Genomic DNA, 16,959 nt, shown 5'->3' with positions numbered 1-16,959 from the left:
AAACTGGTAACTGTTCACAGGAAACACTAATATAAATATATGCCTTATAATTCACTAAACGTAGCCTTGGATAAAAGCGTCTGCCAAAATCATAAATGTATATGTAAAAACCGTTAGGGTTTGTAACTGCTTAAAGTGAGTGTTCGTTTTTCGTCTGTGATTGTAAAGTATAGACGCTCCCTGATATCAAGGACGCTAATCCGCCTTTTGTTCTCATCGAGCTCTGACCACGGTGCTGAAACTACATCCAGCCAAATCATGTTTCCTCGCAAATTAACGCCCACTTCAACGACGTGATTTGCTCGCTATGTGGTCCAGCATTTTCTCAAGCTTCACGATCGTGCACATTTCAATTAACTCATTCTTAACCATAAGAAAAAAGAATTTGTGAGATTATATACAATCACATCTCACCCCATGTGGTCCATGTACATCCCCCTAGTGTATCTGTAATCTGTTTTAATGATTTTGTGTTAGCCTGTCTTGCTCTGGTGTACACTAAGTTTGAGACACTTCTACTTGTGTGAGATTGAATTTGACAACCATCTGCTACCAACCCTTAAATCCCCCACTGCTGTGGTTTTGCTAATAACCTTAAATGCACAGATTAAAGACCCATCTTTCTATCAATCTCACGTTTGACACACAAAAAATATACAGCGTGTCCCAAAGCACAAACATTTCATGCACGTATACACACACAAGCTCACACGAGTCACCGATGACTCAACTGGTTAAGGCCAAACAGTTGAATTAACAACGACATCTGCTGGTTATTTAAGCTGTGGCTATATGTACTGAAAAGGTCAAAGTCAGTGAAATGAAAAAGACTGTCAGTGTTAGTGATAGGGCAAAAAGACCCTCAATATAAAGGCTTGCACAACATTCTGTTAAGAAAATATATAGGGGACATTAAGATGTCCCTTCTGGAAATACTCTGGAATCTAATGTTCCCAGGTTTTGAAAACCAACGATTTTAGCTGGGGGTAAATATGCTTAAAACCCTATCAAGCCTTCATAATGACATTTGATATTATAGACAACAAATAACATTGGCTGAATCACTCACTTTGGGTAAACATATGGGATAAAGGGTATCTATCCATCCACCTAACAAATATTTTCCTCCAAGGAATCCTGGCCAAGATGACTACCCAGAAATGTACATAAACATACAACAGGCATTATAAACAACTACTAGAGCAATAAACAGTAATCCTATACCCTAAATGAAAAATAATTAATTTAAACAGCATCATGGTTCAATCATTTTGAAAATAATTTTAAAAGGTTTTTTTTCCAAAGCGATGGTGATTTGAATTTTATAAATTCATAAAATGATTTGATTTAAGCCCAAAAAAACTCATTATCTTCATTCACAGTAATGTAATCTGGAAATTTTCCCAACAATGCCTTACACAGCAGTATATATTATCATGCAATTTCCTTCTGTGCTATATAAACATGACCGATAGCTATACTGTGACCTTTAATTGCTGATAATTTTCCATGCAACAACTCAATCTATCAGCATCCGACACCTGTTATAGATAATCATTTGTGGCCATGTGACTTGACTTTACATGAGCACTCTAACCTTATTTTTTGCTTTAACGTGACTGTCTATTCAGCTGCCCTTTGAACTATTTCCAGTAAATATATGAAATTGTCCCACTAGCTCAAGCTCACCCTGGAGACCTGTTATCACCCGACCTAAAGCTATAAAGCACCCAGCTCTTTAGGATCACTGCAGACCAGTAGAGGGGGGTAGAGATCTAAATTTCATTGTATTTCTAGAGAAGGCCTGAGTGGAAAAACAGCATTCACAGAGTATTTATGTAGGTGGTTTAAACATGTTTGTTCTTGTGGCAAAGTCTGATTAACCTCTATTATAATGTACATTAATTTTACAGAAACAACTAAATATTCACATGTGCTCCAAAAAGCATCAGGGACATTAGAGGTTCTGCTTTGTTATGGACTGACAGTCTTGAGTGTGCTTTGTGCAACAGCACATGGTTTACCTTAATTTGCAAGCGGATGGGATACAAGGGCATTGGATGTCCCCTAAACCACACTGTTGCTGGGCAGACATGGTCCTTCAGCAAACACGATGTAGTGGACAAAAGGATTCTTTAAAAAAGTAAGGAAGAAGTACATATGTTATTGAAACATTCAATAAAAAGTTTACTATTAAAAAATAAAGAATCTATCTAGGCTATCATTGATACAGCTATATGCATGTGTAAACATTGATTAAATATAAATACCCTTCTGATCACTTGTAATTGTCCTATTTTACAACAAAGCACTTAGATTACCAAATTCGTTATTTTCCATAATCATGTATATTTAAAAAATCACATAAATCACTAAATCAATGAATTGAGTTCAGCTCACATTGATCTTTTATTTAAGTTTTACAAATATCCTGCTGATACTTTATAGAAACTGTACTTTTAATGTAAACAGTACCCACGCGCTCACAACGTAAGTGGGCGTGGCCCGCGCTACCACTATATGACGTAAATTAAACTGACGAGCCGTTTACCTCAGCAATAACAGATTAATATAAATCGTATAATAAATATCTGCACCACTGGTATAAGCGTAATTTTTGTACTGAAACGTTGTCAGTATTGTAATATATTATGTTTCGGTTAATAAACTACTAAGATTTATTGATTTTGTGTAATTGTCGTTTAATGAATTATTTAATATATAATAAAATGAAGGTGAGGGCGCTATCAACACTCGGTAGGCTACACATAAACTATAAAAGCACAATCTGCTTATTTAATTAAAGACATGCAGCTGTTTTTAACTTTCCCTACAGCAGCGCATGTCGATTTTCATACGATGAAAGCAACAGAGCTTAACATTAACATTTTTTATCATCATACGCAATAAGCCTTTGCTTGACACGATCTGTACAGGACACAAAGTCAGCGGACTAGTGGTTTTTGTTTGATTTATATCTTAAATATAATTACTTAATACCTATAGGCTGTCAAATTTATTACCTAATATTAAGGCGGTTAAACAATGCTAGTATAGATTTTCCATTAAACTCCCAATACATTTAATTTGATTATTATTGATCTTAAAGAAATTAGGTTTGGCTTTAGGCTACTGACAACAGCTTTTATACGTGTTGCTAAAGTCTTTGCTTTATGCACTCTGCTTTTGTACATAAGAGATAGTGAGGTCATGCGCATGACATCCTAAAGCAATGATACAGAATGAACCAAAGGGGTCAAAAATGCCCTGAAATCTAAAAATCTTAAAGATCCAAGCTCGTTTTCTTTAAACTGTATTATTATGTGAAAGCAATGCAATTTTAACATTTGGGTGGTACATTCACTCAGAAATGATAAAATGTGTGTGCTACTGCAGTTTTCACAAGGCTTTGGTTGCAGTATTGGTAAAATATGTTAAATACTTAATCACATTTTTCCTTTTTCTGTGATTAACAGAATTCATTGTCTTTAATGCAGAAGGTGTGTCAATATTGGACATCATTAATCTTTAAGTACATAAACTTACTAGGCTACATGTAAACAAACACTCCCAGAAATAAAGGTACACAAGCTGTCACAGAGATGGTACCCATTCAAAAAGTACACCATTGTACCTAAATGTAACCTGAATATTTGTACCTCAAAGGTATGATACTTCAAAAGGTACATATCAGTACTTCAAAGTTATCTGTAACTAAATGGTATATATATTAGGAACTCAGTGACAGCTTTTGTACCTTAATATTCTAACAGTGTAGGGCCTCTAGGACAAAATTGTATGGGTGGGGCCTTCCTCCTCTCAGGCCTGAGTAAAGGTACACTGTCAGAAAAATATTACAATTAAAAAATGAAGATCCCTAGCTGTCACTGGGGCGGTATCATTTTAAAAAGTACACTAAAGGGTGCATATTAGTACCTCAAAGATCCATATTAGTACATCAAAGTTACATATCTGTGCATAGATGACATATTAGGAACTCTTTAAAGAGTACCGCCTCAGTGACCACTTTATTTCTGACAGTTTAGGGCCTAGGACAAAATGTTGGCATTCCTAACAGGTGCCAAATGTATCTGTACCTAAATGGTACATATTAGGAGTTTTTTAAGGTCACTTTTTGACCTTTTTTTGACAGTGTACTGGACCCCCTAGTGGCCCCACAACACGAGAGCATAGTTTACAGGGCAGTGGTCTTGTGTATTTAGCTTATTAGTAACTTTAGTTTTAACTTTAGTAAGATAAATCTACTACACATGAAGGTTTGAAGATGTAAAGCAATAAGTGAGGAAATTAAATCATTATTTGTGACCCTGGACAACAAAACCAGTCATAAGGGGCAATTTTCATGAAATTGAGATTTATACATCACATGAAAGCTGAATAGATACGCTTTTCGTTGATGTACGGTTTGTTAGAAAAAGACACTATTTGGCCAAAATAGAAATGTACAAAATATCTTTATAAAACATGATCTTTACTTAATATCCTAAGGATTTTTGGCATTAAAAATCGATAATTTTGACACATACAATGTATTGTTGGCTATTTCTACAAATATAATGCGACTACAAATATAATGCGACTTATGACTGGTCTTGGTTCAAGGGTTACATTTCGTCTTTAGACACGTACTGAATGATTTCCGATCAGTGGCTTTATTTGACTATGAAATTTGACTTTGCTCTTCAGCTGTATTAATTAATATTAAGGTTTCATTTTCAGCTATATTAGTTTGCTATTGAGTATCATTATGCCATTACATCAAACCTTCTCAATAAATAAGCTATATCTATCAATAATATTGCACTTTAAATCTTTGTTTCAAGATAAGAAAATGTTTGATTTTTGTGCTCCATGACTTTTTAAACATGAATAAAATCTGTTAGGTTAACAATGTCTGAATCTCTAAAATGTCTAATGTAGTGATGTTTTTAAAAAGTATTTAGCAAATATTTTGTAATAAAGTGGTTTGCTGGCTTAAGGATGCAGTATGTTTATATGCCAGTAATTGCCAACCTCTCATAGTGAATCATTTTGTTTTCCATTTGATTTATCACTATGAGGTCATTAGTGACATTTGTGGAACTATGACGCTAATGCTCAGCTTTATTTTCCGCTTCCTTCGCTTTCATAAGCTAATTTTATTTCAGAGAAAAAAGTTCACAGCGTGATGCCACATCTGCGACTGTCACGACTCAAGTATGACTACAGCGATCTCTTGATAATTTTTCATTGAAATGTACATGATAGTAAAATGTACATGATAGTAAGAACACAGTTGATGGTACTCATTGACTTCCAGAGTAAAATAAACAAATACTATCAAAGTTAATGGGTACCATCGACTGCGTGCTTACCATTAATTGTCAAAATATCTTCTTTTGTGTTTAACTGAACAAGGAAACTCATACAGTTTCAGGGCAAGTAAATGATTTCATTTCTGGGTGACCTATCACTTTATCTCCAAGGTGCCAAAGAATGCATAAAAAAGTGTTAAATTGTTGTCTGTTATCTACGCAGAAGTTATGTGGCTTTATAAAGTGCAAAAATTATTTAGAAACGTTTTTACATGTCCATTTACAACCCTAAGATTTGCCCTTGATCTATTATTACCTTATTTGAAAGGACCATAAACAATAATGTAGAGCTCTGCTCTGATTGGCTGTTTCTCTCTGTGTGTGTGTAAACAGACCTTATGTTTGAGCATGTATGAGAGAAAGATACAGATTTTAAAGAATAATAAATTATTCATTGATTGGCAATTGACTTTTCTGAGTGGTAAGTTTTAGTTTTTCAGTATGGACCTGCAAAACGTAACAGAAGAACTTCAGCCAAAACGCTAGCATATAGCATTAACTAGCATATAGCGCTAACTCAGCAGTCAAACCTTTGTTTTAGCATTGTAATAACATAATTTAATGTGTAATTTAATGTTGGGGGTGTACATCATGACTGTAACGTGTCACAGTCAGTGTTATGTTGAGATAGGCCTTGAGATTTTGTATGTACGAGGTTTACGTAAGGAGGAAACAACAATGTTTGAGGCTCACAATATCGTCAATACAACGTACAGAACTAGTATTATTTATCTAAGCCTAAGTAAATACAGTTTTACATTCTACGGCACCTTTCAATCAAATCTCTGCGTATGTGTTTTTCGTATTTTATTGATGTGCATTGAATGTAATTACGAATGTATTTATCAGTCACACTGCATTAGTTGAGATGAAAAGACTCAATGAAATCATGGTTGAGACTGGACTCCCCCACTGTGTTTTTTTCCAAACATCTTTATTACATCAGTACAGTAAAAGCCTCAGGAAACTGAGAGAGGCCACGATGTTCTTCTCAACAACTTCTTGTCTTCTGGATCTTCTGCCGGTGTGGGCAAAAAATGGCCTCTTTACACTTGTCTTTTCTCAAAAATGTAAATATTACACTGCTGTTCTCCATTAAAGACGATAATGAAGCTTAACTATCTGCTAGGGTTGAATTTACTTATATCTACAAAACAATGTGTGGTGAATCAAAACTACCAGCTTCTTATAACAATATAGCTTGATCATCAGTAGAACCTAGCTTCAAAGGTAAAAAAATATTACATATCAACCTTAATTAAATGTTGATCCAAAAGATGCGTGTTAGATCCGAGCACACAGAGTTCTCGGAAAAGGAAAGGACAATTTGTAGGTGCATTTACATTCAACGTTTTATAGAATTAGACATGAAAAATATAGAAATGAAATGATTAATTAAATGAAATAAAATAACCACCTCTTGTTTTGCCTTTGCCTTCAGGTTCCCCATCATTCCACCAGCGTTCCCTGTCGGATGATTCTTTCCGTTTCTCAGCTCCAATGCTCCCCCTCACTTCATCTTGCCACATAACTCCCTGTTATAATGGTTCATTCCCCTTGACCTGTTCACGAGGCTTCATGTTGGATAAACAGATCTTGCTAAAGTCACTTGTATGCTAAGTTTTTCCTAGAATTCAGGATAGCGTTCTCAACATCATCCCCTTGACGTCACTGCCCAACGCCCCCTTCTTGCACCTCTTTACGTCTTGGACTTCTTTCGTTCAGGTCATTTGCCACTGTGGCATGCACTTCAGTAATGTGGAGGCAGGAAGGGTCTTTTAGGTGGATAGTAGGGGCCACCACCTCTAGGAGGTCCTCCATAAGGTGGGCCAGGTCGCTTGCCTCTGGGGAAGGGTGGCTCATGGGCATATGGGACTGGTGGTGGCCGATGCAAGTGCCTGGGAGGTGGATAGTGCCCAGGGTGAGGTGGACGGACATGGTGAGGCATTCGGGGCCTGTGTCCTAGGTGAGAAGGAACCCTCCGCTCTGGGTAGTGATGTGGTATGTCTTCAGGGTAGTGAGGTGGTATGTCTTCAGGGTAATATTCGTGTGCATGAGGTGAAACGGGGTGCATGTCGTAATGTGGGGGAGATGGACTGCGAGGTGGATGATCATAGTATGGGTCAAAGTATGGATCTTCTGGCATAGGAGGGCTTAAACCTTCATGGTAGCCCCCCCTTACTGGAGGTGGAGAACCCATCTGGTGATGGTGCATAGTTGGTGGGTGCTGCAGAGGAACTCTCGATGGATTTTGATGATTGTAATCCACTAGAGCATTTGAATGCATATTAGGAACCTGGTGTGGTTCAGGGGCAAAGCGTGAAGGTCCATCCTCATATTGTTGGAAAGGTTCCTCATGAGGCAAATGCTCACCGTAACCAGAGTTTTCTGGGATGTACGATTGATCAGCATCACGTCCTACTGCTTCGCTGAAAGGTTCTGCCACGGTAACACGAGGATCACTCGCCATCGAAGAAGAGGCTGGAGTATTAAAGTCTTGAGGTGGAGGTGGGAGCTTTGGTATCGGTGGGAGAGGTGTGGTGAAGAAGTTAGGTGGAGCAAAACCTTGGTGACTTGGTTCTTTAACATGGTACGGCTCTGCTCCATACGTGTCAGAGCTTGCCAACATTTGCTGCTCTTGACCATCTCTATATGCGTCCCCATACAAGCCACTTTTTGCCAGTTCAGGATTCACTCCTACAGGGGTTTGTCTTGGTTCTTGATGTACTGGACCAGGTCCTGTCATGGATTTCACACTGTTGCATGAAGGTTGCTGGTGGCTGGGCTTTGAAGTGGAAAGTATGGCTTCAATAAGTTGATGACGTTTAGCCTCTGCCTCTGCAAGGGAGGGCACAGGGTTTCTGGAGTCATTTTGTGTTTGTCCAAAATTCTGATGAATCTCTGTACCAATTTGTTGTATTGGAACAGCTTGAGAATGTGGTTCTTGCCAAGATGTAGGAGGAAGTGTCGATTTAGCATCTGTAGACTGCCTCTGCTGATACAGCGACGGGTCTGATCTTGGAACAGGAACGTCCATTATTTCATCCTGAGTTGGTGTAGATCCACCCTCATCCCTTACTGGGGTTCCAGCGAGGTTCTCCGTACTTGCTAAGGGGCTGTCAACAGTTGCCTTAGGCCATGGCAGAACAGATGGGAAGCCCAAATTAAAGCCTTTTAGTATTGGGTTCCCTTGAATGAGGTTATCAATCTTGGAGTCCAAGGTAGAGTTGAGAGAAGTGTTAGGATTTACTTGGTCATTCAACATATCTGACTGTGACGACCTGGGAGCCACAGACCCTTGTGAGGCAGGATCTCTAGGCAATTGGACAGCAGATGAAGTTGGTGTGACGTTGGGAGATGCACGAGTGTGTGCTGTAAGAGGAGGGATTTGGGATGCCCTGTCAGAATCCGAAGTTGCAGGGGTCTTTCCAGTCTGGTTGCTTAGTAAAGAGGACAGACCTAGGGCAAAAATTATGGAGAGAGAAAAATAGGGGGTAGGAACACAAGGGTCAGCAGATTGATTGATTTAAAAAGGAAACATTAAATTAACCAACTAATACCTAACCTTTACTAACATATAGCAACACATTATAAACACTGAGGGATATTTCTGCTAGCTGAATAATTTAAGCTTAAAGGTACACTCCACTTTTTTTGAAAATATGCTCATTTTCCGGCTCCCTTAGAGATAAATATTAGATTTTTACTGTTTTGGAATCCATTAAGCTGATCTCTGGGTCTGGCGCTACCACTTTTAGCATAGCTTAGCACAATCCATTGAATCTGATTAGACCATTAGCATCACGCTCAAAAATAACCAGAGTTTCATAATTTTTCTGATCTAAAAACTCTTGTGTAGTTACATTGTGTACTAAGACTAAATGATACGCAATGATATTACGCAGTGCCTGAAAATAGTCCCCTGCTGTTGAAAGTTACCAAGGGGACTATTTTCGGGCGCTGCGTAATATCATTGCGCCTCCTGCAGCCATGTTACGGCAGCAAAGTTTTTGATTATTACACCAGAATGAGAGTATAGTTCCTAGACATATCTGTTTATAAAATTGTACCTTAAAATTTTCTGTTGGTCTTAGTACACGATGTAACTACAGAAGAGTCAAGTTTTAAATAGGAAAAGTAGCCAAACTCTTTGGTTATTTTGTTGTGCGGTGCTGGTGGTCTAGTCGGATTCAGTGGATTGTGCTGGGCTATGCTAGAAGTGACCCGGAGATCGGCCGAATGGATTCCAAAATGGTAAAAATCAAATGTTTAATTCTAGAGGAGCTGGAAAATGAGTATATTTAAAATGTCCCTCTAAGGTAGGGCTGGGCAATATATTGAAAATAAGATATTATCAAGATAACGGCGCTGAAGATTGTGAACGTCAAATAATCCCAAAATAAAGATATATGTAGCACTAATAGGCCATAATGTAAGTTACATTTTAAAGGTCCATTGTGGGTTTTAATCAGCATCTAACGATGAGATTGCGAAGAGCAACCAATAGCTCAGCCCACAGCTCACCCCTCAATTTCAAACGCATAGCAAAGCTACGGTAGCTGCCACAGGACAAACATGACACCGTAGTGATGAAACGCTCTGTAGAACAGATTGTCCATTTAGGGCTACTGTAGAAACATGGCGACGACTTGCATGTAAGAAGATATTTAGATAAAAACGGCTTATTCTAAGGTAATAAAAACAATACAGTTTATTTTGTAAGATCTTTATACACCACTGATAATATAGTTATGTATAATACATTGCAAATCGCCCAGCCCTAGTTGAAAGTTTTAAAGTCTGCAGGTAATGTGCTTGCTAATTCACACCCATAAAATTATATTTAAAAAAATTAAAATGGTACATAAATACAGTTTTGGCACTGTACTCAATTTCTTAATAACATGCAGTTTATGAAAATGTTAAAAACAGAAAAATTGCTTTCCCAATTCTCACCCTGGAGACCACCATGAGGTTGTGTTTTGGACAGGACGCTGAGCAGGGTGTTGGGATTGATGTCGACCTTGGAGAGGATGTTGGCCAGTGGGTTCGCTGGAGGAGGAGCAGCAGTCGTGAGAGGTTTTTGAGTGGAGCCTGGAGTGGACGGCACACTAGGCGAAGACCGAGAAACAGGACTGGCTCCTACAGCTGCAAAGAAAAAAATGTTTTGCATAAAAACAAATGTTACGTATAAAATTTCACCTTTTCCTTTTTTTGAACAAATTTGGAAAAACAGAAAGGTGGAAACAGGAATGCGTGGAAATCAAACCTGCGGCTTCCATTTAAGCACCAAGGCTCTACCACTTGGCAACAGCTCCGGCCAGTACGTGCTTTAACCCGTGTATAATGTGCTGTACAAAATAACTACTAAACTACACAGTCTCACCTGAGTTCTTCATAACGTTTGTGAGTGTGCTGAGGATGGAGCTGATCTTGCCTAGATCAACCCCAGCTAGATTAACAGGAAGTGACGGTGTTGCTGAGGGAACGGGCGTCGTTGGGGTTGTGACTTGCTTTGTTTGTGCGCCCGAATTAGCTTGTGAGGTTTCTGTGACGCTCTGAGAGGCAGACGACTCTTTGGATACAACAGGCGGGGCTACACATTCCTCCACTGTAGATAATTCGAACAAATAAAATTATTCAAATACATACTTGCAGTTAACATGAAACAGCACTTGACTTCTGACAAACAAATTAAAACATATTAATGAAGTAGGATCAGTTAGTAAAGATCTATCGTACCTATGATGGTGGGGGTTTCTGTATCCTCTACATCTGAGAGCTCCATATCCTCAACATCACGATTGTCTGCGTCTCCCGCAGAAGCGCTTGGTTTTGGAGAACCCCCGGCAGATGAGAGGGGGCTTGGAGCATCAGCCAAAGCAATCATGTCATCATCCATCTCTTGACCATCCAGCTCTGGGTCTGGGCTACCGATATTATCCAAGCTATGAAAGGGTGACTCTGAGCCCGAAGGTGAAGGAGCGTCTTCAATAGGGGAGGGGACGGGGGAGTCATTTGGATCAGGCAGCATGGCCTTCAGTGCATCGAGTTTGCGCTTAAGGTGCGATACTCGGTTTGCAAATGTCTCATAGGCCTGGAAATGAAAGATTTGAAGAGATTTTTGAAACTTACAACTAGCAATATACTTAATATTGACAATTTATATTATTTTCTTTTGTTGGCAATACAGAATTAGCTAACATTTTACATATATCAATAATTCCAATATTCTTTGTAGGACAATAGGGAGGTTTCATTTTCTCTTCTTGCTGACTCACAAATATGAGATGTTAAAACGGACGTCCTTTGTTATTAGCCTCTGTACACATTAAGGGATAGTCCACCCAAAAATAAAAATTGCCTCATGATTTACTCACCCTTATGCCATCCTTGATGTGGGTGATTGTCTTTTTCAGACAGGCACATTCAAAGTTATATTAGAAAAAATCCTGGCTGTTCCAAGCTTTATAATGGTATTAAATGATGCTTCTGATTTGAAGCCAAAAAAGTCCATTCATCCTGTACAAAAATAATCCACACGGCTCCAGTGGGTTAATAAAAGGCCTTCTGAGGGCAATCGATGTGAATTTGTAAGAAAAAAATCAATATTTAAAACTTTACCAACTGAAATAACTAGCTTCCGGTAACAACCGACACATGTTCACGAGAGAGTGCGTTTCCAACCTATTACATAGAACGGCCTTTTAACCACCTGGAGCCGTGTGGATTACATCTGTAAAGGATGGATGGACTTTTTAGGGCTTCAAATCAGAAGCACCATTTACTACCATTATAAAGCTGGGAACAGCCAGGATTTTTTCTAATATATTCCGATTGCGTTTGTCTGAAAGAGGATCATCACATACATCGAGGATTGCTTGTGGGTGAGTAAATCATGCGGTAATTTGCATTTTCAATATCTGAAGAGTTTGGTTCCAAAACGCCATTTTTAAACAAAAATTTTAACAAAAATTAGTTACCACCAAAATCAGTATTGTATCAGGTCAGTATTAAAAAGTAAATTCTTAATATTACGCAAAATCTGTCATCTTTTCTCCTTTTTTCCCCAAAATGCGATAAACGCCAATCCTCCTTTTCTGCAGAATGCAATAAATCCGCTCAACAAATCACAGCGCATTACACGAATTGTAAACAACAATGGCGGCGCTTTGAATACACACAGAATCCTAGTTTTCCTCATCTACATTGTTTGTTTGTTGATCACGAAGTACAAACAAAAACAAAATAATACTTTTGATGGCATTGATAAACCTGTGGTGCTTTTCTGTGGCGGGAAAGAAACATAAGCCACTCGGGCGTCGGAAAAATGTCGGCTGTTGCTTGTCCTCACACGACAGCATCAAGCTTCTGTCATGCTAACACATTGACTCCAGGGGATCTTATGAAAAACTTTACATTATTTTACGTCAATGAAAATCGAGCAGGACCAAAACATTTTACAGCTGATCGCTTTCAAAAAAGTTCAGCGACGACGTCCCAAGGATGACAGCAGCAATGACAGTGCTATTAATATGATAAAGTGTTTTGATTAATGCCATTAATGTTTATTTTTTTAATCAGTGTATACCACTAGTCAACTAAATGAATATAACATGGCAAAGATGAATGCACATTATATATTGATTCAATATATTTATAGCATTTGGGAAAAAAAAAAACCTGTCATGGATTTATTGCATTTTGCTGAAGAAAAAAAATCAGTTTTATAATAAATATTTGAAAATCAAATTATGGATTTGAATTTTTAATGATATTATAACAAAGATGCTATGTGAAAGTTTGTAACAGAAAATAGTGGTTTCATCTTGTCACTTTCTTGGTACAGAAATCGCATTTTTACCCAAATTAGTCAAAATAGATTTATTGTGATTTGGAACCAAACTCTCATTTCGATCTGAAATGGACAAACGTGTTCGGAACCAGTAGTGCACTTAAACTATATTCCAGTTCAAAACGTAAGGATTGTAGACCTCGTTTTTTTACAAATCCAATTGCAAAACAGAACGGCAAAAACCACTAAAAGCATCTAAGGAGCATTCATTTAAAAATGTCTATTTCATGAGGCTTGTAATAAGAAAGACCTCATGCTGGAGTGAGGAGAAATTAGGAGTACGGTATATATTGAAGGTAATGAAAATAATTTGATTTCATTAAGTGCTTTTTGAAAATATACCATTTTCCTTATTTCCTACAATCCCATTTTATATTAAACGACCCGACTTTACATTAATTTCAACCACGCAATGTGACAAATCTGATTTAACACTGTAATGGTCCCAGGACGCTCTGTGATCTTTCTAAATTCTGAACCTTTTTTTAAAGTGCCATGCATCAGTTTCAAGTCATCGCAGCACTATTTGGAGCACTGAAATGTATTTAAAATCAAGCAACCAAACACTAACTCTCACAGTTGTTTGTTTGGCTGATCAATCGCCAAAACACCCTTAAATTGGTAAAAACTTACTTTAGCGACAATCTTGACCTCCTTATACTGCATCTCATAGAATATGTCTGCATTCTCCAGTGCTTCCATCAGGGGTGGGCCTTTTTTGACCTCTCCGTCCAGAAAGGAGACGAAATCCTGAAGCTTTGTGCTTCCGTCTTCGAAATCTTTAGAGAACCTCTTGCCGCCTGCTTTGTCTAAGGTGCGAGATGCAGAAAGAACGAAAATATGAACTAAATTTATTGCACGTTCATAGAATACATATTCAGATGCTTAAAGGTTTTCTTTAATGACCTTTTAGTTTCTTCAGTGCCTCTGTACTGCATACATCCACTCTCATGGCAGCCAGCTGTTTCTCTTTCAGCTCCGTCTCATCCACAGACTTTCTGTAGTTGGTTAGATGCTCGATAAACGCAGCCGGCTTCATGGGAAGAAATAAAATGGATGTTAGAAGTAACGTCATTTGAAAGTGGCTCTATTTATTTAGCTGAATACAGAATCTGGATAATTTACCACAAACTCAGCCACAATCTTGGATTTCAGGGCAGCTCTGGAATTGTCAGGAGCTTTAAAAAAATGGGATATTGGTGAGCATTACGTCACAAGATTTTCATATTCTAATGGCTATATTCAAGAAAAAAACAAGAAAATGTCAAAAAAAAATTCATCTGTTTTTTGTGTTACAGTGAAGAATAAAGTCATGCGAGTCTGGATTTATATTTTACAATATATAATAATACAAGTCATCAATAAGTAAAGGGCATTCTTAATTTTTGGATAAACGGTGCCTTTCAATTCAAAGATGTTCATTTTACTATACTGCTAGAATAACTACTTAACGCAATACTGACCTTTTACTGGTTCTTCTTTCTGAACCATACCACTCTTCAGCTGATGGATAAACTCCTCCGAATAGACACTTCTCTCTTCCCAAATGTTCAGGATCCTCTCCACTGATTTGGTCACCTTGGAATCCTTCATGCCACTGTAAGGAAAAGCGATTTAATAATGACACTGATTGATACAGACATTCAATAACTGTAGATACATTGCAACATTACAGTAGATTTCTAGTGAAACAACAAATACATTTTCACTAAACATGGGACAGCTGTGGTCACTCAAAATTCCCTCTTTGTATATTCAACAAAAACAACAGCAAGCAGAGTGTATAGAATAATTAAAAAAATTAAGCGTAGCAAAATTTGCCACATATAGTGATGTATGCAAAATTTCAGTGCATTAGTGCGCACTTTTTTCTACCACATCTTTTCCTTCACTTCGCCTCTCTATTAATGTGCTTGGACCATCCGTGCGCTAGCGCTTGGGTTTCACTCGCGGTGATCAGTCGTCTCCCACCCCTCCCCTTCGTGCTCAAGCAGGTTTCACTCACGGTCGAGCTGTTTGCACACGTCTGCAAAGATTAAGCATGTCTTGATGTGTAAACTTTAGAGAGAGTCGCGCTAACGTGTCTCATACTGTAATCCATTAACATACATTTGGCGAATAAAGCAACGAAACACAACGTAACGTTTTTATGTGGAGCGACTGTTCCGCTGTTTGGGATTCACCCTCGGTCTCTATGTGTGCAATATGTGCACATACGAGAGAAACGCGTAAAAAAAAAAAAAAAGCAAACGTAAACTCTTTCTGTTATTGACAGGGCACATATAAACAAAATTATCTCCACATTATTATTTTTCTAATAAGAACATTTGTTTATGTCTTAAGTGTATGTATAGATTACAGTCAGATTAACCTACTTAAGTCTGTGTCATTAATGTTAATCAAACAACCCATGACAAAGAGACAAATAGCTCTAAAAAATAATAATATATTTAATTTATTGTGTTATGATTCATTTAATTTGATTTCTGTACCTAATGCTAATTTCAGACCTTATTAATGTACAACTTTGTTCTTTTTTGTAAATGTTTGCAATTTCTTTATTGTTTATTAGATTTTTCCCACATGCTTTTTGCTGATCCGAAAAATAATCTGATCTGTGTCTGTGCCTCAAAAACTGTAATGTGATCCGAAGTTTTTTTATCCGTCACACCCCCCTAGTAAATTTAGTACACAGTGATAGCCATAAATGCAATTGTACTGATAATTGGCATAATAATTTCTTTCAGTGTTTCGTTACGGTTTTTCGGCCTTGGTTTCCTTTTTTGGTTTGGTTTCGGCCAAGAATTTTCATTTCGGTGCATCCCTAGTTTGCACGCATTTAAAATTAATGAGGCGAGCGCTGCTTTATTAGCCGCTCTCTTATAATACAGTAACGCCTTTGGAAAGAAAGATGACAAAAAGCTGCAGGTGAAAAGTGTGTGACTAGGAGAAGACATATGAGCTACTTCAAAATAAAACTATATCTGTCACATTAAAAATCTGATTTCTATAGATAAATAGTATTTAGTCTGGCTGCATGTTTATACATATTCATAGATATAGAAGAATGATATGAGACAAAAATATAATACCTAGAGACAGGCAATATCTTTTTAAGTACTGTAGCTCTGTTACAACACTGCTTATTCAAATCTACAATAAACAGATATATAACAATAATAGTTACTAAATTCTGAACAAAAATGTCATTCAAATTTGTCTTTTATGATGAAGCACATATTATAGTGGCCTTGTACCAAGAAATTGTTGGCGATATACAGCCCTACCACCGTGTGGATTTTAAACGACTAGGGATGCTTCGATCGATCGGCCGATGATGCTTGCTATGCTTCTCAATGAATTACGGTGAAATGCCGCTACATCCAAAAGCCAGAGGGCGCTCTCGTGCAGAAACTCAATATGCGCTGTAGACGAAAAACCATACACACGCAGCTCCAGGAAATGGCTTAAGGATATATTTATATTGCTGTTCTTCAAACCTTTTCAGGTATTTTCATGATAATAAAGAATATATATAACAATTATGTTTGACGAGTGTTGCTTTTTCAAGTGCATGTTATAAACGATTCAAACTAACAGCGATTTCAGATCGATAAAGACTTACTGATCAAAAGCCGTAGTACAAGAAATAGCTGTAAATTGGCTGTCCGATTCAAAATAGTGATCGGCCACGTATTTTAAGTGGAGATCGGCATTGATCGGAGCAAC

General features: G+C 37.7%; 2 protein-coding genes across 3 annotated transcripts in view; both read right to left on the bottom strand.

Moving 5' to 3' along the window:
* celf3a (cugbp, Elav-like family member 3a) overlaps positions 1–6,932 on the bottom strand; it is a 31,311-nt gene extending 24,379 nt beyond the window's left edge. For both annotated transcript variants that reach the window (XM_073858505.1, XM_073858506.1), the window contains exons 1-2: positions 6,793–6,932; positions 2,025–2,133 (exon numbers count right to left, since the gene is read on the bottom strand). In XM_073858505.1, coding sequence (XP_073714606.1) covers positions 2,025–2,057 — 33 coding nt within the window. In that variant the 5' untranslated portion in view covers positions 2,058–2,133; positions 6,793–6,932. The remainder of the gene's footprint in view (positions 1–2,024; positions 2,134–6,792) is intronic.
* rprd2a (regulation of nuclear pre-mRNA domain containing 2a) overlaps positions 6,289–16,959 on the bottom strand; it is a 46,605-nt gene continuing 35,934 nt past the window's right edge. The window contains exons 3-10 of the mRNA XM_055220353.2: positions 14,694–14,827; positions 14,356–14,408; positions 14,137–14,263; positions 13,864–14,039; positions 11,118–11,472; positions 10,762–10,986; positions 10,332–10,523; positions 6,289–8,834 (exon numbers count right to left, since the gene is read on the bottom strand). Coding sequence (XP_055076328.2) covers positions 7,126–8,834; positions 10,332–10,523; positions 10,762–10,986; positions 11,118–11,472; positions 13,864–14,039; positions 14,137–14,263; positions 14,356–14,408; positions 14,694–14,827 — 2,971 coding nt within the window. The 3' untranslated portion in view covers positions 6,289–7,125. The remainder of the gene's footprint in view (positions 8,835–10,331; positions 10,524–10,761; positions 10,987–11,117; positions 11,473–13,863; positions 14,040–14,136; positions 14,264–14,355; positions 14,409–14,693; positions 14,828–16,959) is intronic.

The sequence above is a fragment of the Misgurnus anguillicaudatus genome, chromosome 20, assembly GCF_027580225.2.
Source record: "Misgurnus anguillicaudatus chromosome 20, ASM2758022v2, whole genome shotgun sequence".
NCBI classification, from domain to species: domain Eukaryota; kingdom Metazoa; phylum Chordata; class Actinopteri; order Cypriniformes; family Cobitidae; genus Misgurnus; species Misgurnus anguillicaudatus.
This window is presented reverse-complemented; position numbering and strand designations above follow the sequence as displayed.